General features: G+C 39.6%; 1 protein-coding gene across 3 annotated transcripts in view; it reads left to right on the top strand.

The window, feature by feature from the left end:
- The window catches only part of CNKSR3 (CNKSR family member 3), an 86,339-nt gene that overhangs the window by 43,664 nt on the left and 20,924 nt on the right, over nt 1–21,751 (top strand). For 2 of the 3 annotated variants that reach the window (XM_081045272.1, XM_081045274.1), the window contains exons 2-5: nt 7,933–8,096; nt 14,353–14,555; nt 15,084–15,171; nt 20,698–20,739. In XM_081045272.1, coding sequence (XP_080901398.1) covers nt 7,933–8,096; nt 14,353–14,555; nt 15,084–15,171; nt 20,698–20,739 — 497 coding nt within the window. The remainder of the gene's footprint in view (nt 1–7,932; nt 8,097–14,352; nt 14,556–15,083; nt 15,172–20,697; nt 20,740–21,751) is intronic. The other variant, XM_081045273.1, reaches the window with a different exon arrangement.

Below are 21,751 nucleotides of genomic sequence, written 5' to 3' on the forward strand. Positions count from 1 at the left end.
GGCCTCCAGTGCCTGCCTGACTCCTGTGCCATAGAATTCACTTGTGGCTCAAGGCCATCAAAGTGGAGCTGGGTTTATATCAATGTCCCCAACCTCACGTGCTGAGTGTCTGACAGGGCCCCTCTGCTAGACAGATGTGACTTCAGGGAACATGAGTTGGTTCCAACTCATCTGGTTACCATACAATTATTTCTTACCTCCTCTTCCGATATTTAATAGCCCCAAATGGTTATCAGGAAATTGCTCCTCTTCCTATATCTTACCAGGAGGCAAATGGGGAAGGTTTGTGGGACAGAGATGTCGTTTAGCCTAGCATCAGATTTTAAGATCCATGGACTTCAGTATTGCCAGAAGTAAGTGCTAGACTTGTGTCTACTTTTCCTAGTCCAGAGGGTATCTACATAGCAGCGGGGTAAATGGAGTGTGTGTGTGTGTGTGTGTGTGTGTGTGTTTGAGGCGGGGAAGATACTACAGCATGCCTTCTACATACGTTGTTCTAGTTAAATTATGTTTTTATCCTTTGTGTTGGGATTGATTCATATAAATCTAGTTGTTTAAAGCACTATGATGGCTTTTTTTTGGTGAGTTTCCTGGCATTCTTTTTTTAATTTATTGGGGTGACAATTGTTAGTAAAATTACATAGATTTCAGGTGTACAATTCTATGTTACATCATCTATAAATACCATTGCGTGTTCACCACCCAGAATCAGTTCTCCTTCCATCACCATATATTTGATCCCCCTTAACCTCATCTCCCACCCCCACCCCCCTTATCCTCTGGTAACCACTAAACTATTGTCTGTGTCTATGAGTTCTTGTTTCTCATTTGTTTGTTTTGTTCTTTTGTTGTTTTTGGTTTATATACCACATATCAGTGAAATCATAGGGTTCTCTGCTTTTTCTGTCTGACTTATTTCGCTTAGCATTATACTCTCAAGATCCATCCATGTTGTCACAAATGTTCCTATATCATCTTTTCTTACCACCGAAAAGTATTCCATTGTGTATATATACCACAACTTTCTTATCCATTCATCTATCGACGGACATTTTGGTTGTTTCCATGTCTTGGCCACTGTAAACAAAGCTGCAATGAACATTGCAGCACACGTGTCTTTATGGATAAATGTTTTCAGATTTTTTGGGTAGATACTCAGGAGAGCGATTGCTGGGTCATATGGTAATTCTATTCGTAATTTTTTGAGGAACATCCACATTGCCTTCCATAACGGCTGCACCAATCTACATTCCCACCAACAGTGTATGAGGGTTCCTTTTTCTCCACAGCCTCTCCAACACTTGTTACTATTTGTCTTGTTGATGACAGACATTTTAACTGGGGTGAGGTGATATCTCATTGTGGTTTTTATTTGCATTTCTCTGATGATTAGTGATGTTGACATTTTTTCATATGTCTATTTGCCATTTCTATGTCCTCTTTGGAGAAATGTCTGTTCAGGTCCTCTGCCCATTTTTCAATTGGGTTGTTTGTTTTTTTGTTGTTGAGTTTCATGAGTTCCTTGTATATTTTGGATATTAACCCCTTATCGGAGGCACTGTTTGCAAAAATCTTCTCCCATTCAGTTGGTTGCCTGTTTAGTTTGTCAATGGTTACTTTTGCTGTGCAGAAGCGTTTAAGTTTCATATAGTCCCATTTGTTTATTTTAGTTTTTACTTCCATTACCTTTGGAGTCAAATTCATAAAATGCTCTTTGAAGCCAAGGTCCATAAGTTTAGTACCTATGTTTTCTTCTATGCAGTTTATTGTTTCAGGTCTTATGCTTGAGTGATCCATTTTGAATTAATTTGGTACATGGTGACAGATAGCAGTCCAGTTTCATTCTTTTGCACGTGGCAATCCAATTCTCCCAGCACCATTTATTGAAGAGGCTGTCTTTCCTCCATTGTATATTTTTAGCTTCTTTGTCAAAAATAATCTGTCCATATTTATGTGGTTTTATTTCTGGGTTCTCAATTCTATTCCATTGGTCTATGTGTCTGTTTTTCTGCCAATACCATGCTGTTTTGATTATTGTAGCCCTGTAGTACAAGCTAACGTCAGGGAGTGTGATACCTCCAGTGTTGTTCTTTTTTCTTGAGATAGCTTTGGCTATTCGGGTCTTTTGTGGTTCTAAACAATTCTGATGACTTTTTGTTCTATTTCTTCAAAAAATGCCATTGGGATTTTGATGGGGATTGCATTAAATCTGTATATTGCTTTGGGTAATATGGCCAATTTAACTATGTTGATTCTTCCAATCCATGAGCACGGAATGTCTTTCCATTTCTTTGTCTTCTTCAATTTCTTTCAAAAGTATCTTGTAGTTTTCAGCATATAGGTCCTTCACATCGTTGGTTAAGTTTATTCCTAGGTATTTTATTCTTTTTGCTGCAATTGCACAAGGAATTGTTTTTTTGTGTTTCTTTTTCTGAGATTTCATTGTTAGTATATAGGAATACAATGGACTTTTGTATGTTGATTTTGTAGCCAGCAACTTTCCTGTATTCATTGATTGTTTCTAATAGCTTTTTGGTGGAGTCTTTAGGGTTTTCTATATATAGCATCATGTCATCTGCAAAGAGTGACAATTTAACTTCTTCATTCCAATTTGGATGCCTTTTATTTCTTTCTCTTGCCTGATTGTTCTGGCAAGGACTTCCAACACTATGTTGAAAAGCAAAGGTGATAGGGGACAGCTCTGTCGTGTTCCTGAATGTAGAGCAAAGGGCTTCAGCTTTTCATCATTAATTATGAGATTAGCTGAGGGCTTGTCGTGTATGTCCTTTATTATGTTGAGATATTTTCCTTCTATACCGATTTTATTAAGTGTTTTAATCATAAATGGATGTTGTATCTTGTCCAATGCTTTTTCTGCATCAATTGATATAATCATATGATTTTTGTCCTTTATTTTGTTTATGTGATGTATCACATTGATGGCTTTGCAGATGTGAACCATCCTTGTGCCCCAGGAATGAACCCCACTTGGTCGTGATTAATAATCTTTTTAATGCATTGTTGTATTCGATTTGCTAGAATTTTGTTTAGGATTTTTGCACCTGTATTCATCAGAGATACTGGTTTGTAGTGTTCTGTTTTTGTGTTGTCCTTACCAGGTTTTGGTATCAGGGTAATATTGGCCTCATAAAATGAGTTAGGGAGTACTGTCTCTTCAATTTTTTGGAAGAGTTTGAGCAGGATTGGTATTAGATCCTCTTTGAAGGTTTGGTAGAATTCACTAGTGAAGCCATCTGGTCGTGGACTTTTGCTTTTGGGAAGGTTTTGGATGACTGATTCAATTTCGTTACTGGTGATCAGTCTGTTTAGATTTTTCAGTTCTTCATGGTTCAGCCTGGGAAGGCTATATGTTTCGAAGAACTTGTCTATTTCTTCTAGGTTATTGAATTTGGTGCCATATAGTCTTTCATAGTATTCTTGGATGATCCTTTGTATTTCTGTGGTGTGCTTGATAACTTCACCTTTTTCATTTCTGATTTTGTTAATTAGTGTCTTCTCTCTTTTTATCTTAGTGAGTCTAGCCAAGGGTTTGTCAATTTTGTTAATCTGTTCAAAGAACCAGCTCTTTGTCACATTAATTTTTTTTCTATTGTCTTTTTGTTCTCTATTTCATTTAGTTCTGCTCTGATTTTTGTTATTTCCTTCCTTCTGCTGACCTTGTTCTTCTTTTTCTAGTTCTTTAAGGTGTAACATGAGGTTATTTTTGGGGGGATTTTTCTTGTTTCTTGAGATAGGCCTGTAATTATGTAAATTTCCCTCTTAAAACTGCTTTCACTGCATTCCAAAAATTTTGGTAGGATGTATTTTCATTGTCATTTGTTTCTATGTATCTTTTGATCTCTCCTCTAATTTCTTCTTCGACCCTGTCGTTCTTTAAAAGTATGTTGTTTAATCTCCATGTATTTGTGTTTGTTCCTGCTTTCTTTTTGCAGTTGATGTCCAATTTCAAAGCCTTGTGATCAGAGAATATGCTTGGTATGATTTCAGTCTTCTTAAATTTGCTGAGGCTGATTTTATGTCCCAATATATGGTCTATCCTTGAGAATGTTCCAGAATGTTTTAGGATGAAGTGCTCTATATATGTCAATGATGTCCATTTCATCTCATGTGTCATTTACGGCTGCTATTTCGTTATTTATTTTCTGTTTGGATGATCTATCCATAGCTGTCAATGATATGTTTAAGTCCCCTAGTATAATTGTGTTTTGGTCAATTTCTCCCTTTAGTTCTGTTAGTAGTTGCTTGGAATATTTCAGTACTCCCTGATTGGGGGCATAAATATTGATGACTGTCATGTCTTTTTGTTGTATAGTCCCCTTTACCATTATGAAATATCCATCTTTGTCTCTTGTTATCTTTTTCACCATGAAGTCTGTTTCATCTGATATCATTATGGCTACACCTGATTTTCTCTGGGTACCATTTGCTTGGAGTGTCAATTTCCACCCTTTCTCTTTGAGTCTATGCTTGTCCTTGTAGCTGAGATGTGTCTCTTGGAGACAGCATATGGTTGGGTTTAGTTTTTTGATCCAATCTGCTACTCTGTGCCTTTTTATCGGTGAGTTCAGTCCATTTACATTTAGAGTGATTATTGATACGTGAGGACTTCCTGTCATTTTATCTTTAGTTTTCTGGTAAGGCTGTGTCTCCATTGTTTCTTTGCCTTTTTGTTGTTGTCTGTTATTTCTGTGTGGTGGTATTCTATGATGTTTTCCTCTGTTTCTTCTTTTATTACAGTATATATTTCAGTTCTGGATGTTTTTTGAGTGGTTACCCTTAAGTTTATGTAAAAAAAGTTTGATATTTAGAGTATTCCATTTTCTTCAGCATGCTTACTTTCTCCACTCCCATATTCCGGTTCAGGTCTTTACTCTCCCTCTTTTTTTGTTTTGGTTGTCACAAAATGTCCCTATTGATGGTGGTCGAATAGGCTCCTTTAGTATTTCTTGTAGTGCAGGTCGTGTATTAGAAAATTCCCTCAGCTTCTGTATGTCTGGAAAGGTCTTTATTCCTTCTTCATATCTAAAGCATATCTTTCCTGGATATGTTATTCTTGGCTTATAATTTCTCCCTTTCTATAGTTTGAATATTTGGTTCCACTCCCTCCTGGCTTGTAGAGTTTCAGCTGAAAAATCTGATGCTAATCTAATGGGCTTTTCTTTGTAGGTTACCGTCTTCTTTTCCCTGGCTGCCTTGAGGATTCTTTCTTTGTCGTTGATTTTAGACAGCTTCAATACAATGTGCCTTGGAGAAGGCCTGTTGGGATTGAGGTAATTAGGTGTTCTATTTGCTTCTTGGATTCGAGGATCCAGTTCTGTCCAGAAGTTTGGCAAGTTCTCATCAACACTTTGGTTGAATATATTCTCTGTTCCCTCCTCTCTTTCTTCTCCTTCTGGTGTGCCCATGAGTCTTATATTGCTCTTTCTGATGGAGTCAGAAAGTTCTTGTAGAGTTCTTTCATTTCTTTTAAATCTCAAGTCTTTTTCTTCTTCCATCTGTGTAATTTCCAGGTTTCTATCTTCGATGTCACTGATTCTTTCCTCCATCTGGTCAACTCTACTACCTAAGCTGGCTATTTCATTCTTAATTTCTTCTATTGAGTTCTTAATCCCCAGAAATTCTATTTGGTTCTTTTTTAAAATTTCAATCTCTTTCGTAAAATGCTCATGTTGTTCTTTGATTGTGTTTCGAGTTCATTAAACTGACTTTCTGTGTTTTCTTGCATTTCGTTGAGTTTTTTCAGAACTGCAATCTTGAATTCTCTGTCATTTAAGTCACATATTTCCATAGCTTTAAGTTCCTTTTCTGGAGACTTTTAACTTTCTTTCTGAGCTGTCTTGTTGCCTTGGTTATTCATGGCAATTACTGATTTATTATTTCTCTTTCTAGACATCTACAGGAGTGGCTTCTGCAACAGGTTGATAGGAAGAGGTCTTTCTTTTGTTTTCCAATACTTGTTGGTAGAATGTTTTATTTTCTCTCCGACTGCAGCCTTTTTTTTTTTCTCTCTCACACAGTAGTGCTATGTTTTCTCTGCAGTATTCCAGCTTCTTACACAATGGGGGGATTCCCTGGGAGACGGGCTTCTCCCCTGTTAATAGTTTGCCTGGGTCACAGGGCGCAGTGTCCGTGTAGGTATCCGGAGAGCTTTTGAAGTTCCAAAGCTCTTTCTGCACCCGATTCAGAGCCCGTATGTTTCAGCAGTTCTGTTTACTCCTGCAGGAATCCGCCCAGATAGGTGGGGCCAGGGGCGGGGTGAGTTGTGAGAGGTGGCCCAGAGCAATGGCTGCGACCACCACCACAGCTGGTCCCGCTTCCACAGCTCCCTCCCCTTTGCCGGAACTATTTGTGCTGCGAATCGGTGTCTGCGGTCCACAGTTCTCAGAACAGCAAATATTCTGTTCTTTGATCTGACAGTTTACTGTTCCGCTTCTAGCACCGGGCAGGTGGGGGCGGGTCGAGCTCTGGGAGTGTTGGGAGAGGGCGGCTAGTCTCCGTGCCTAAGGCTTCCGTTCTCCGCTCGGCAGTGAGGGCTTAAACCACCGATTTCAGCCCTCTTCCCTCAGTCTTTGCTCCGAGGTCTGCCGTGAGCGAGAGTTGGGTTCAGCGGTTTTGTATGCTGCCCCCTCAGCCCTGTGGGCCGTAAGCGGAGCCCTAGCAGTCCGAGTCCTTCCCTCTCCCGCAGCTGCGGTAGTTCCGGGATGTAGTGAGCTTGGAGCACTGAGCTTGATCTGTGTCCTGTTCCCGCGCGGCTCCGTCTTTGCACTTTTTCCTTCCATCCTCTCCGGCTCCCACGATTCTCCCTCCTTTAGGTGAATTTAGTAGTGGGCCTCTTCGTCTTGCCTGTCTGCTGTGCAGGGATTCCTTATTAGAGTTATTGTTGTTCGATTAGTTATAAATTCCTGGGGAGCTTTACTGAGGCTCACCTCATGCCGCCATTTTGATGACGTCTATGATGGCTTTTATTATTAGACATCAATAGTTCAATTAATTCAGATAAAATTTTATTCCAGCAAAACCATTAAAACATGTTGACTAGAGAGTTCCCTGTATAGAAATACAGATTCCTAAGTTGTTTATGGCTTTCCAATTTTAATAATTGTGTAAGAACACCAGAATGCAACACTGTTGGCAGTAGTATGTGGCCTGGAAAAATCCCACAAGCTAACCCATTTAATTTGTCTTTTTGTGTACTGCTGCTGGTACCTTCTCTTTAGATTTTGTGTACATTAGAAGTTTTTCAGGTGCAAGGGACAGATATAGAGGACATTACTGGGGCTTTTTTTTTTTCTCTCTCAAATGGATTTATATCCAGAAAACTGATCAGAAAAATGACTGCCAGCATTGCCAAGGTTGTGTCCTTGTGACTTCCATTTGGAAAGGAAGAGCCTCTGTCTTCCTGTGTCCATATATCAAATATCAAGAAGATTTTAATTGGTTCTGCTTGAGTCACATGGTCAACTACCTAATACTGTCTGGTAGATGAAATACTGGGGCAACCACTGTGGCAAAGCATCTTGACAGTAGGCCCACTGGCATCACATGGGCTGGGAGAGGGATGGTTTCCCAAGGGAAAAGTTGCTTAGCAAACAGTCATATATGTCTAGTACAGAAAATTAACATTTCAAGTCCACAGGGGTTTGGTGTTCATTCATTTAGCTAAAAGGGAATGGGAATGTAACTCACAAAACTGCCAAATCCATTTGGAAATTTTAAGCTGCACATTTAAAATCTGTATGAAATTAGAAGATGAGGACACACTTGAATGGTGTCCATAAGGTGGGATACGTGTTATGCAGACAGTCAAATAGTGAAACATAATTGGTGATTTCTTAGGTTGACTGAAATGTGGGCAGTTTTGGGAATAAAGGAACAAAATTACAATAATGGCCTTTTTTGCTTTTTTGGTAGGGTTAGATGATTGCCTGCAGCAGTATGTCCACAAGTTTGAACGGGAGAAGATAAATGGAGAGCAGCTGCTGCAGATTTCCCATCAGGATCTTGAGTTGCTGGGTGTCACACGAATTGGACACCAGGAACTTGTGTTGGAGGCCGTCGACCTTCTCTGTGCACTGGTTAGTTCAGGACAAGGGTTTCTGTACCATGATGACGTGTTTTAAAACTTTTGCTCTTAAATCATCGTTTGCAATTGAACATATCATCATTTTCTTAATGATCCATTGAAGTGAGCTGAAGAGAACATAGGAAGGGAAGAAAAGAAAGCATTTTCTAGATTAAGATTTGGCAAACTGTGGCCTGTGATTAAATTTGGCCCACTGTCTGTTTTTGTAAATAAAGTTTTATTGGGACACTGCCATGTCCATTCATTTACATGTTGTCTGTGGCTGCTTTGTGTCACAATGGCAGAATTGAGTAGTTTGTACCAGGGATCTATGGTCTCCTAAAGCCTAAAATGCTTTCTATCTTGCCCTTAATGGTTAAAGTTTGCCTCTTATGGAAAAAACTCTGTGTTAGTCTTCTTTATCTTTTATAAAAAATAAAAAGGTGGAACTAGTCCTCAATGAAAATATCCTTTAAATTGAGATGAGAAACGGGTTCCGATTTTCGTGTCTGTTTTTGTTACTATAAAAAGCGTTTTTATATTTCACAGCTATTTGTGATATTTAAATAACTGATGCTCATGCTTGAAATAATCAACCTATGAAATGGTAGCTCAGTGGGGAAAAATGTGAACTCAGTTCCATTTCGCAGATGACTGAGCTTTGGCTTGACTGGGACTAAGTTAAACCCTGCCAGATTCTAGACTCGTGTATGAACACCTGTGGCTGTAGGTGTAGCTCTTGTAGTTGTGGGCTAAAAAACACCTGTAAGGGCATTGTGTTTATAAACTGGTTGGCATAGGGTGGGATCCACTCTGCCTGTCATGGTGCCATGCTAAGGATGGAGTTTCCTAAACTGTCAGGATTTGGACAGACTGGGCAGCATTCAAGCTGGGTTAGTAACGCCATGAACCTGAGCCAGGGGTCTAGACAATACATCACTGAGAATGGTGGGAAAGAATGCACCCCCGATTATTTTGCCATTGCTGGTCTGCGTTCCATTGATTGTATAACACTTGCTGCATTGTGCGTGTTCTTTTTCTTAAAATGGACAGAGGCTTGTCTTTGGCTCTGAGATGCGCTGCTCTTGTTTAGGAAAGTAATGGGGAAATTATTTGTGGTTGATAAATGAGCTGCCACAGGGGAGACGCTGTGGCCAAGTGGTGTGAGTGCTGGCCCTGGAGGCAGGCTTTCTGCGTTCTCATCCTGGCTCTGCTACACGCTTTTCACTCTGCGACCTCCAGGGAAACGGTAGTGTCTGTTTTCCTCATCTGTACAGTAATGTTCCCCTGGAAGTGGCCGTGTACTAGCGTGCAAGTGTTTTGCACTGCCCAGAAGATGTCTAAGAGTCCAGTGTATTCTTAAAACTGTATGTTCTTTTATACAGTGAAACGTGTTTGAGTTGACTTTTATTATGCTCTCTGGGAACAATGCCTTTTGGTCTTTTCTGCTAATTTGAATCGTCTCTTTCAACTTTGTGCTAGGACTCTGAGGACAGGTAAATTACTTTGAAATCCACAATAGGTGAGGAGGAAGGGCAGACAGGAGGCAAGCTGTGTACAGCGAGTGGGATAATACATGTAACAGCTGCCTCTCTTTGCTTTCCTCCTTCCCTACCTCTTAAAATATTAGAACTAAAATGAACAAAGCTGGACAAACGCCAGAACCTAAAGCTGTGTTTTATCTCCTACAATTTCCTTCTCATTTCCTTTGTAGACAAAGTTTTGACCTCAGACTCGTTCTGGACATGCTTTGTGCAGTAGAGTGCCAGTGAATGCATCTGACAGGAGGGTCACGGGAGGGTTCGCGAACGAATACGCCTTTTCTGAGCTGGGGAGGATTTTAGAGAGTTTTACTAAAATAGCTTTTTGTCTTGATCTAATCTTTTAAAATAGTCTTGTTATAATGCATATATTAATTACACTGTCTCTTTGATCCACTTAGATCACATAGATCTTTGTATATGTAAGTTGGTAATCTTTTTGTGTGTGTGTGATATTTTTTTGCCTTGAACAGTCCATCCCCTGGGTAGTTAATGTGTATTGCAGTTGGTCCTGGTGTCATAAAACAGGTTTTTATGTAAACTGACTTTAGCGGATGTTAATTTTATGATGTACAGGAAATGAATAGAGTTAGAAGTAAGGAAGGGGGAGGAAAAAACAAAACCATTGGAAAGTTTTGGAAAGAAAAGGACAGATAGAATGCATAGGAACCTAAAATAGGGACTGGCTATTGGTTAAGATTCCGAAACCAGTGAGCAGATGGACCACAGACAGCTGGTCATGCATGGGTGGAGAGCAAGGAGAGAAACTGCCTTTTGTGAATGTTGACCTTGGAGGGCTGGAGTGGTGGCTTAAGACAGTGACTTGTATCGTGAGGCAGAACCAAGACCGCTTCCCAAGATTAAATTCAGAGTCGGAGCCCAGTTTTTCTCCCTCTATCTCTGGGGCAGTGGCCAGCTGGGACAGACTCTAGAGTTGTTCTTTCCAGTAGGAGAACTATCAGCCACATATGACTATTTAAAATGGAAAAAAAATTCAGTTCCTCAGTTACAGTAGCTACATTTCAAGTGTTCAGTAGCTCCTATGGCTACTGATGGCCATATTTGGACAGTGCAGAGAGAGAATGTGTTCATCAGAGCAGCAAGGTCTGTGGAACAGCATTGGTCTAGGGGATGTGGTTGAGAGTTAAGAAAGTATAATTGGCACCTGTTTTCTTTGCCAAATCAACCAGACCCTAGTTACCTGAAGACCAAGGCAGGGGCAGATGTGCTTTTCAGGTTGAAGTAGTCTAAGAAAGTGATCAAGGTTGAATCAGTCCATGTATTAAGTGATGCCACGTAAATGTGTAATTAAATGAAATACCTGTAATGTATCCACCTGCCCAGAGTACTTCTGTACACTCTGTACCCTTAAGAGTATTCACTGTTCATCATTTACCCACATGGCAAATCACTGAAAACTGTTATCCTTTGTTTCTTATGGGGAGAAACCATGCAGGAGGAATAATCTTTGCTGGCAATTTGTGTTTAACTTGATCTTGCTTGTGAGCTAATTAAATGCCTTTAGGAAAACTGTGAAGTGTATTTCTTAGGTTGCAACTTAAGTGACCTAAGTCAATAAGATGGTTTTGATTGTGGGTCTCTTAATTGCATATGTTAGATAATGAACAGAGCTAGGAGGAATGGGAGAAGAAGGTAGAAGAGAAGTTGTGTAAGATTCGTCCTCAGCTAAAATGTGTATAATTGAAGGTACCAGAACGGGGAGAATCTATGTTTCCTTTTCTCCTGTCCCCTGTGTTGTTTCTCTACTAGACCAGGAAATGACCTAGTCAGCTGATGGCTGACTTCTCATGAAGTGAGATCTCGGTGGAAAATTTTCGTATGTTTGTAGATTTTTGGAGACTCACTTCATTTCTTACCTAGTTTGTATTTTCTTGATACCTTATCCTAAAGCAATTTCTGAAGGAGACAGAAGGGAAAAGACTAGTGAAAATAATCAAATCTGGTCTGAGAAATTATTCATTTTCTGTCTTTCATTGTGGGGCACTTAAGTCAATAATCCTTTCCTGATTATGTTTCTACAGTAGAGGTTTATTTGAGCTAATATAATCAGTTTCTTGTTCCCTTGTTATTGTGGAATGGGGTGCAAGGGGAAGGAATTTTCCTTCCTTACTTTGCTCCTTCCTTCCTCCTTTTAAAAATTATTCTTTATTATAGTTATATCTATCCATCTTTCCAGTCCCATGATTTGTTTTGGGGGAAAAATAAAAAGAATCAGAGCAAATTGAGTGGAAATGAACAGAACCAGTTAATAAGAAGCTACATTCCCCTTTATTTTAATATTAAAAGTGGTAGGTTTGTAGATTGAAGTTTAAATGTTCTAGCAACACTGACATGCATGTAATCCTATTTGAGTTCAAGAAGTAAATGTGTATAGCAATGAAAGTTCCAAGTAATTTGTGGTGACGTTGACTATCTAGAAAGCTGTCTGTCCTGCTTTTAGTTCAGAACTCTTGATATAAGTTGACAGGCTGCGTGATACTGAAGGAGGAGACAGTTCCTTTTAATCATAGCACCAGTCTTTTAGAGCAAGCTGTGTCACATGGCCCTTTATCCATTCCCTCGAGAGTCTGATTCTCTGAATTGAAAACGCCATGATGAAAATCCATGTTTTAAATTTTTACCTCTGAATTGGAGGACAATCCTATATTTTAATCTCTAGAAAGTGACAGTGAGGAAAAAAAAGAAACATAAGGTTTAGGTAGAACATACATACAGGACACTCATTTTTTTAATGAAATTCCTTTTTCTTTTTAAAGCTTGAAGAAAACATTTTTCAGTTAATAGATCTGGGAAGATTTTATTAATGTTTATACTAACTTAACTTTAAAAAAATGTCTATCTAAATTTTTTTAAAAAAAGATTTTTTTATTATGCTAGGAAGCAACATAAATTTAAACTTCAGATAAAATCTACTTAAAGTGAAGATTGTTTTCATTAGGTTTAACATGTTATTGTTATTACTTAACATCTTGCCCCTCCCTACCCAAAAAAGTTCTCCCAAACTCCCTCGTATATTCATGGTATATTTATATTTATGTTTCAGGTCGATATGCTTTATATATCTTGATTTTGGGACATGGCTCACCCTCCCTGGGGCCTTAGAGATGGGGGCTGTGAGAAAGGAGGGGCTGAGGGACAGGCTACATGCAAGGGACAAAAGCAGTGCTCAGATCTAGTTGTGACCTACTGGCCTCTCAGAAATTAGGTCTGGATGGCTAAAGACAGCTGAAAGAAGCTGCTAACACTTCACAGGGCATGGAGCAGGTCAGCATGGAATTCGGGGAAGTTAACCCGCTTGTTGGTTTAAGCTCCAGGCTCACTGGCCACTTTTCTTTTTCTTGTCCACTGCCCACCCTGGTTTCTGTCTTATCACGTTGCCTTTCCTTGGGCAGGGAGTGTGGAAGGAGGGACATATAGCATTGTGATCCAAAGCTCGTGCCCTCAGTGCAGGTTGTTTTGATTAGAACCCCACCCTTATCACTGATTAGCTGTGGAAGTCTGGAGAATTAATGTCTCTGTGTCTCAGATTTTTCACCTATAAAATGAGATAATATCATTATGAGCTTCACAGGCTATTTACCTGAGACAATGCTTGTCCAGCGCTTAACCCACTTCCCGGCATAGAGGACGTGTTCCTGTGTTCACGTAGGCCACTGTATTATTCCCAGTTTTAAAATGGTACCACATTCTTGCTTTGGGATGCTACCGACACAGTATGATATACCCCAGAAATAGCTTCTCTTTTTGTTAAAATGATAAAACAGATGATAACACAGAAATTCACCTCCCGCCTTCCGTCAAAGTCATCTTAGATCTATGTGTCGTTTCCTGGGATTTGTTCTTGATCTGAAAGTGAGTCTAGGCAATATTGTCACATGGAATTGGTTTTTTGGAAGCACCCAAGTAAGTTGAACATTATTCAGAAAGAACACAGGTTAGAGGCTCCCAAGATGGAAATTACATTTTAGGTGAATTGATGTGCAGTCACTTCTGCTCTGTTTCTGTGTGAATCTCATCCGATGGAAATCCATCTAGTCAATCACTGTTTTATTGTCTGCTGTGCTGGAGATGCAGTCGTGAGCGATGTGCAGTGCCCCGCCCTCACAGACCTTGCATCCCAGCGAGGCAGACAGCAGCAAGCGAGATGGTTCGGGGAGATGACAGATAGGTGAGGTGCTAAAGAGTGACCCGAGGAGGTAGTTGGCAATGGCTGGAGGCATTTTTGGTTGTCATGCTGGGGAGGGGATGCTTCTGATACCTAATGAGTAGAAGGAATATCCAGCAACGTACACGAATCCTCCCCCCATAACCCAAACAAGGAATTATTGAGCTTTCAATGTCAGTAGGGTCCAGGCTGAGAACCTCTGCTCTAAATGGCCCTGGAAGCCTCAAGGACGAGGGGTGATGTTTGGCCCAATAAGGATGTAAGTGATGAGAAGGAGCTTTCCGCACCAAAATCTGTGGGAGGAGCATTTTGGGACAAGGAACTAACAAGAACAAAGTCCCTGAGGCAAGAGTAGGCTGTGGGAGGAACAGAGTGAAGGCCAGTGTGGCCATGGTGGGTGAGATCAGCCCTGCGGGTAAATCATGTAGGGTTTTGTGGCTGTTGTAGGAGTTATTCAAGTGACTCAGTGGGATTTTTGAATTATTATGAGTTTGGACATTGTTTTGATTTTTTTCTCTTTGATTTCCTCCCTACCCCCACAGAATTATAGCCTTGAAACTGATAATATGAAGAACCTGGTTCTGAAACTGAGAGCGTCTTCCCACAACTTACAGAATTACATAAGTAGTCGACGGAAAAGTCCGGCTTATGATGGGAACACGTCCCACAAGCCCCCCAATGAGTTCCTGACTTCTGTGATGGAGCTTATACGCGCTGCCAAGGCCTTGCTATCTTGGCTGGACCGGTGAGTTGCTGTGTGTTCTACTGTCCCACAAAAGGAGGGCCCGAGATGCACAGAGGCCTGTACTTTGTCTCAGAAAAATGAACCATCGTCTCTTTCTTTTCCCTTCCACTGGGCCTTTTCAGTAGTTCTGCATCAGTGGTAGATTGTAGGGTCTCTTTGGAAGTGACTGAAAAGTGACTCACAGGAACAAATTAACCTCAGCTTAGAGAAGAGCAAGACTGCTAAAAATGTTTTACTGAGGTTAGATGTGAATGATCATTTGGTTGTATGATGGTTAGTCAGCTCCTGAAGGGATGTTCATTCTCTTGGCTCGTTTATTTAATGTGTTTTTTTAATTTTTAATCTAGCACTTCTGTCTCATTCAGATTCCTCATTTGTGTGTTACATGAGAGGAAACAGTTACATAACAAATAATTTAAATGAGCCCGTTGTGTATCTATGCTTGTCAGCAGACAGTGTGGGTTCCGATGGGTTCTCCTCCTCCACCCCCTTACACTTATTTTTAAAGAGAATTTTGTTGCTTTCTAGGGCTCCATTTACAGGGATCACCGATTTCTCAGTAACAAAGAACAAAATCATTCAGCTTTGCTTGGACCTGACCACTACAGTCCAGAAGGTGAGTGCATTATTGTCGCTTCCTAAACGTTTTTTCCCTTTTTCCTCTTCATCAAAGGGTTTACATGCAGGTATGAAGTGCCATTCTTTCTCTATCTCTCCATTTTCCTTCCCAGCAGAACTCGGGAGAGATGAAAGGCTTTAAATTAGATGCGTTGTATAGATGGTTTCTGAAAAATGACCAGTGGCCTTTATCTGAAATATTACCTTCTTTGGTTTTAAAATAGTTGAGCTAATCGTCCTGTACTTTCTCTAAAATATTAACAGCACCTAATTTTTTTTAAAATAGAAATTCATTCTGGAGTAACGAAATATCACTATAATCTTTGTTTAGGATGTAGGCTGACAGAACAAACAGTATCTCATTCCCTGTCCCCATGTCAGAGGGACAAGAAACTCGGAGGTTCTAACATTGACAAATGTTCTGGTTTGTAAATTTCCCTTGCAGCTCGTTGGCCAGCCCCAAGTATCTTAGTAAGGGCCAGGAAGATTGATATTAGTCAACCTGTAACTTAACTAGTTTCTGTGATCTGAACTTTAAAAATATTTCTTATTAGACCATCAGCTCCTAAGATCACTTCCTGTCACATTACCTGGCACCTAGCACGCACTTGTAAAATAGTTTTGAATTGAATTGAGGCTATAAAATATAAGGAAGAGCTTGTTCTTTTTTCACATCCCACTTGCTTCCAAAATTCTGTGATCCCACATTTGTTTCCACTGCCGATTTGGCAGAAAGTAAAGAATGTCCTTTCCTCAATCCTGACCATGCCATATAATACATGCAGTTCTGAAAAGCCATGTGCTTTCCTCCTGTTTCTGGAACATGAAGAGTGAAGTTTGGCTTTGCATGTGGCAGCTGTTTGAGGTCCAGTCCTGAGCAGCCATCAAACTTAAGGCACATGTGACTTCATCACATGCTTTTGAGGCCATGTTCTTAGAAAAAAACCTCAGAGCAACCAAAGTGGATCTGCGTTTCTGCTTTTTTATGATGCGTAAAGAAATTTTCACCAAAAGCGTCTGATACCAATAGTGACACATTAATCAGACAGCCACCAAGTCCTAGCACTTGTGGTGGAAGGCATTTATTTTTCTGATACCTTGAGCTTTCCTTCTCTTCTTCCTTCTGCTTTCTGTTTTGATTTTTAAAAGAATTTACTTGCTATCAATTAAAAGGACAGTGTAAGAGTTAAACGGGCAAGTTTTGCTCACAGGTGTTTCTTTGTATTATTTAAAGGGTCTTTAGACGTGTGACTGATTCAGCTGTAGTGTAGGGAGAAGAGGAGAAAGTGATGAAGTCCAGGGTGGAGGTGGTAGTATTTGTTTTCACAAGATCAATCTGCTTTGCCTAAGCAGGTTGATGTTGGCTGTGTAGGTATTTGGACTATTCTTTCCATAAATATTTATTTAGCACTTACTATGTGTCTGCCACTCTTCTAGGCAGTGGGGATTCTAGAGTGAATAAACAGATTGAAAAAAAAAATCCTTGACCTCATGGAACATATAGTCTTTGGGGGAAAGAGAAAATTAAAAGATAAATAAGCCAACTATGTATCAAGTTAGAGAAGTGCTGAAGAGGGAAGGTACAGGAAGTACCCAGAGTGGAATCTAGTTTTAGATATGTGGCTAGAATAACCCTCATTGAAAAGGTGATGTTGAGTGATCTGACCGGTGTGACTCAGTGCTTGTCCCAAAGGAATGGGCTTAACTGCGTTGTCAGGTGATGTTTTCCTTGTATTCATAAAGGTGTTGATTGTTAGGAATAATGATTAAGAAAATCTACCCCCGGGAGGTGGAGATCTGGATCCAGTCACGTGGTACCCACTGCACCATCTCATCATGCCCCTGCTTACGGGGTTTTCACGACACCTGGCACATGATTAATGGTGATTTTTAAACGTGCGTTTAAACTAATGAGATAATGCTTTTGACAAATTCGCTGATGAGAATTTGTCTCTTCGGATAAATTTAACCCTGTTTTTTGTTCGTTTGTGGTTTGTTTTTGTTTTGCCTTTGGTGTTCATTGAGCATGTGCTTCAGAGACAGACAGCCATAGGTTCAAATCCTGCCCCTACCGTTAATTAGCCCTGGGACCTTAGACAAGTCGCTGAAAAGTTATGAGTCTCAATTTTGTCATCTATAAAATGGAAATACTAATATTTACCTTACCAGGTGATTTGGTGGGATTTCTACAAGTTATTGTTGAGAAAGAAAAAAGAGGGAAAAGTATAACATGAAGACAAGTGGTGACCAAAAAATATTAAATGTATGTATGTAAGTATTTGTAATACACACATACATCCAAAAAAACCATACACAAAGGAATACATAAGTACAATGGACAATTTGGAAGAAGAACGAGTTTACCTTGGCAGGGAGAGAAGTGGGGAAGGCACGCACATGAGCACCAAGCCAAAAAAAAAAAAAGGAAAAGTTTTTTCATTTACAAAAAGTGTGTGGATCATCACATTTGTGAATTCATGTAAAATTAAAAATAGAGAAATAATATAAACTTTAAAAAAATAATATCTACCTCAAAAGATCATTAGGAAGATTAAATACGATATAACATACGCAAAGCACCGTGAAACAGTAGCTGATAGTAGGGAATATAAAAATCTTGCCTTGTATTAGTTTTCTAGAACCAGACTTGATGGTTTAAGGAGAAGTTAACAAATATGTTACTCTTACATTCTGGTATTTTTTTTTTTTGGTTTATTTAAATTTGAACAATTTTTAAGGATTAAGATTGGCAATATATAAAAATACTGTTTCCCTGAAAATAAGACCTACCCAGACAATCAGCTCTAATGCGTCTTTTGGAGCAAAAATTAATATAAAACGTGGCCTTGTTTTACTATAATATAAGACTGGGTCTTATATCAATTTTTGCTCCAAAAGATGCATTAGAGCTGATTGTCCGGCTAGGTCTTATTTTCAGGGAAACACGGTATGTGGGAATATCATTTTATGAACTTAGATTGAAAAAACATGTTTAGCTCTTGGTGAACATGTGTTTTCTGTAGTAATCAGAGAACATAGGTGCTGTCCCCTACTTCTTTCTTGTCACTTTCCTTTCCCTTTGCTGATAACATGTAAGTCTCCCCATTGGAAGGGTAAATATTTGCTGCTTTTCTCCCCTGTGAGGAAAGTGCACACTGCTGTTAACCGTGCTTCTGCCACAGCCTCACATTCAGTCCACGGACTGATATTCTGTCCAGATTTCAGGCTATAATTTCAGATGAAGGAAACCGAGGTGGGAAGGGACCATGGTCTCTATCTTTAATCTCTCCTCCTAAAGTTGCAATGACATGAAAACTGGAATCGCAATGGCAAGAGACAAAAAGACAGTGGTAGGTGCTGAATTCTAGTGTGGAAAGAAATGAGGGAAATGAGCAATGTCAAGCCCACGAAAACTGAATGGAAAGAAGGATAGCCATGAAAGTAGACGAGGAAAAAGCCGTGCGTGCCGATTATGAATCGGTTGTGTGTTACATGCTGACACGTGTTACCACATTTAATTCACAGCAGTTTTCTGAGGTAGATTTGATCATCCCTAATTTATGGAGAAGGAAACAGAGGCATGGAGAAGTTAAATGGATTGTCCAGGGCTACTTAGGTAGTAAGAAGATAGAATAAGGAAGAGCAGTGGCAGAGGGAAGCGGTACCTCATAGCCGCCCAGGGTAGGTCTGTGCCAGGTAGGCTGGCTTGAGTGTGCTGATCAGGGTGACCAAGGAATGTGGCAAAGTTCCTCCTACCATCTGACTCATGAGGGGGTGACTTATTTCCAGGGCTCCTTTTTTTCCATTCCGTGGCCTTCATGCCAAACAACACTAAGTCACTCCTGCAGCTGCTTCCTGCTGGTAGGAATGGGTGTGGGAATCTCCACGTTCATGGTGGTGGAAGGTAAAATAAAAAGTGAGCCCTTTCATATGCTGACTCGAACCATTCAGGGAGGCAGCAGAGTTCCCCTCACCCAGGGCCTCCATCGCCACAATGAGGAACTCGTTTTCTAAGTGACTTGGATCCATCAAAGACTCCAGTATCAGGAACAGTGAGGTCACACATCCACCTTGAATCTTGGGCCCTGGAGCTCTCTGGCGGCGATGACAATGCTCGTATCATTCGGGGATTGTAATGAAAGATCATAAATACAAATTATTAGTTTTATTTTTAGCACAGGACCACCGTCGTGTTCTGTTTTTCTCAAGTTGCCATTTGTTTAATAAATTTGTCCTTCAGTTGGTGTTAATAGGGGACGAGCCATCATGGTAGTTGATGGTTTAGTGCCAAGTTGGAGGAAGAAAAGCATGTTTTTGAGCTTTTATCACTCATATTTTATAGAAGAGGTTTCTGTAGTTTAAATTTATAACTTTTTTTTAAAGCATTTTCTTACTTGCCTACTTTTTTCCTGAGAGTCAGTGTAAATTTTGGGAGCAGTGAGAAACTACAGTTGTTTCTCAGATTTTTACCTAGTAGAGAATTTTTTAAAAAAAATTTAAAGACACTGAAAATCTGATTATAAAAAATCACATAGGGTAGAAATTGTTAGCTATTTCTACCCCCCTTCATGACTTAAAATGACTTTTTGATTGAAGTGAAACTGACAATTTCAACAGAATTGATTGATACCCTTCATGTATATAAAATAATCAGCATTTTCTCTGGAAAGACCCAGTTTAGGATTATACTTAACTGTGCTAAAAAAACTCTGAAGAATGTGGTTAGTCTCTCTTTTCTTCTGCTGCAGGCAAGTTCTAGGTTAACTGTGAGAATTTTACATGGGCAGTTTTGCTTTGGTTGCTTCTAGACAGGACAATGGTGATTCCTATAATCAGCTAACAGTTCCCAGTCTTTTGTTCTTAAGCTGAGTAAATAGTGCTTTGCGTTCCAGCCCTTTATTTAGTGTCATCAATAGCATACCTCAAGACCACTTTTTTGGCAGTGTGTTAAATGAATGTTTTGTTGAATCTTTTTCATCTATTAAGGACTGAAATATCTGATTTAATCTCAGTAGTGCTTAAAATAAACTTTTGTGGCTGAGCTTATTTAAGCCCTCATTTGAAAGCTATTCTTATAAGCAGGTCCAGAGCTAAAGACGCCTGGCATGTTGGTCCAGTGCTTGTGAAGCCCGGGATCCCATTTAGGAGCCATTGTCAGGTTTCTTGGACTTTGACTGCTGGCTTACTAACTTCTGCACAGTCTGGAGAGTAGGTGGATTTCAGCTTGATGATTTTTGTAGGTTTTCAGATTAAATAATTGGTCAGATGGGTTCCTGGGATGATAAACTCCTGGGGTCAGGATTGAGCAGAGCCTCAGGAGGAGTTAAATGGCGGCTCCATTGATACGCTGCACTCTGTCCAGGTCTCTTTCCATCCAGAACTGTTCAGGCTTCAGGGTGGGGGTGGGGGACATGTCAGGGACCATCTTGGGCTCCAGGAAATATCCAGACGGGCAAGCCAACAATTTTTGGAAGTTTTAAGCTTTTAAATTTAGTTTTCATTTTTTTCTCCTTCCCTTCTTTAGGATTGTCCTGTAGCAGAAATGGAAGATAAAGTTCTAACCATAGTAAGTATATGTTCTGAAAGTTATCGTAAAATTCCTTTCCCCAAACCAGTGGGAATCACATTACTTAAAGTAAATTCACTGTGGTTAATTACTTCAGGATATACTTTGAAATGTTGGTTTTTGGGATATGGGTCTATTAATTTAGACAGAAAAGGAAGAATAAAGTCATTTAACAACAAGACCAACTACTGTGAAAATTCCTGTGCTGAAATAGGATATATTGGGGTTTCTCATTTGCTTTATTTTTTTTCATCCTCTGAACATTTCATTAGAGTGCCGTTATACTTAAATTGATACCCAGCTTGTTAATCAAGGATGAACTGATCTGCAAATTTCACTTCAGGACCATTTTGATTAAAAAAATATTCTTGGCAAAAACCTTATGATGGAGGGGGGATGTACTGTGACTGTTTAAAGGCATTTTATAACTATTCATCATCGCTTCCTCCTTTTGACATAAGCCAGCCTGTGCTCTTTTGATAAGGCCTTCCTCCTACTGATGTTGAGGAATTTAGCAATGAAACTGCTATAAATATATTTTCCATAAATAGGGAGGCTAAACAAATTGGAGGAATGTGCAAAATGTCACTTCTTGGTTTCTCCCCCTCGGAAAAAAAAAGTCACTCTGGAATTTCCTGACTTCTTTGGGTGTTTAATTTTGAAAGGTTAGATGAATCTGATTGGCGGAAGTAACCACACGTAACCACTGTGATTTCTACACAGAGACTACTCAATAAGGGTCTTCACATCGTTTCTAAAGTTTTACTTTGTTAGTGTTTGCATTCAGAGAATGTGAACATCTCCATCACTGAAAAGATGGTACACCTAAATTTAAAACACAAAACTGTAAAACTCCTAGAAGAAAACTGGAGAAATTCTAGGCGACCTTAGGTTTGGCAATGGGTTTTTTTGATACAACACCAAAAGCACGATCGATTGAAAAAAAAAATCGGTAAGGTAGACTTCATTAACATTAGAAACTTGGCTCCATGCAATGTACTGTTAAGAGAAG

This window comes from Rhinolophus hipposideros (assembly GCF_964194185.1).
Source record: "Rhinolophus hipposideros genome assembly, chromosome: 3".
Lineage (NCBI taxonomy): Eukaryota > Metazoa > Chordata > Mammalia > Chiroptera > Rhinolophidae > Rhinolophus > Rhinolophus hipposideros.